General features: G+C 48.2%; 1 protein-coding gene across 1 annotated transcript; it reads right to left on the bottom strand.

The window, feature by feature from the left end:
• Positions 1-216: 216 nt before the first annotated feature.
• Positions 217-768, bottom strand: LOC145164479 (uncharacterized). The gene is made up of 2 exons (XM_079083193.1): positions 588-768; positions 217-518 (listed from the first exon to the last, which is right to left on the bottom strand). The coding sequence occupies exons 1-2, from the start codon at positions 766-768 to the stop codon at positions 217-219; spliced, it is 483 nt and encodes a 160-aa protein (XP_078939319.1).
• Between the last annotated feature and the right edge of the window lie 266 nt (positions 769-1,034).

The raw sequence follows: 1,034 nt of genomic DNA, 5'->3' as shown, positions 1-1,034 counted from the left end.
AAACACATCCGGGTACTCTCGTACAATTGGCACATCATCAACTGACGCCTTACCCTTCTCCCAGGAATCCATAACATCGGCGAAAAAACCGGAACAACCCTGATGAAGATAGCGTCTTACCCTAGCGGCTGAGCATAGGACCGGCCCGCGCTGAGCGCCCTCTCCATGGACAACCAACTTTCCCCTGCTTAGGGTCAGAACACGCACCATCTGATGCTAACAATCAATCACCGCCCCATTAGGGCTCAACCAATCCATCCCTACTATGACCTTTTTCCCGCGCAAAGGAATGGGAACAAAGTCGATCGGATACTGCTCGCTAAACATCTCTAGAACACAATCCCGATGAACCCTCGATACCCGGACAGATCGACCATCTGCAATCTCAACCTCTAATGGATGATCCAGCTCACCTGGAGCTCCAAAAAACCTCTTGTTGAGCGCAAGAGACACGATAGATCGAGTATCCCCCGAATCAAATAATATCAAAGCATAGATGATGTTCACAAAGAATGACCCTAAAACAAAACACATAAACATACGGACATAAATCAGCATAAATAAAGAGTTAAGGAGAAAAGACCTACTCGTCACCACATCTGGTGCAGCAAGTGCCTCCTTGGTAGTCAGATGAAAGGCCCTGCTCCACACAATAGGCGCATCTTCCTTGCCCTGGTGACCATCTATAAGTCGTAGGGTTACTAGAGAAGGTGCTACTACTGGTCCTCCTAATCCTAGACTTGGGTAGTTGGGCTTCTTGTGGCCCATCTGATTATAATGAAAGCAAATCAGATCTGATGTCTATGTGGTGGTGATAGTAGCAGTATAATCCTTGCTAAAGTGTCCTGTCTTGTCACACTTGTAGCAACTCGAACTGCCCACTCTGAAAACCCCATCATACAACCTATCGTATTTGCCACATCGGCTCCGGCCCTGCTGCCTTTAGATCCAGAGTCGAAACCGTTGGGCTTCTTCGCTGAAACCCCAACTGTCTGCCCAGGCTCTGCCTTCCTATTCCCTATGTACTCCAGATC

This window comes from Lactuca virosa, chromosome 3 (assembly GCF_052849685.1).
Source record: "Lactuca virosa cultivar CGN04683 chromosome 3, Lactuca_virosa_CGN04683_v6, whole genome shotgun sequence".
Lineage (NCBI taxonomy): Eukaryota > Viridiplantae > Streptophyta > Magnoliopsida > Asterales > Asteraceae > Lactuca > Lactuca virosa.
This window is presented reverse-complemented; position numbering and strand designations above follow the sequence as displayed.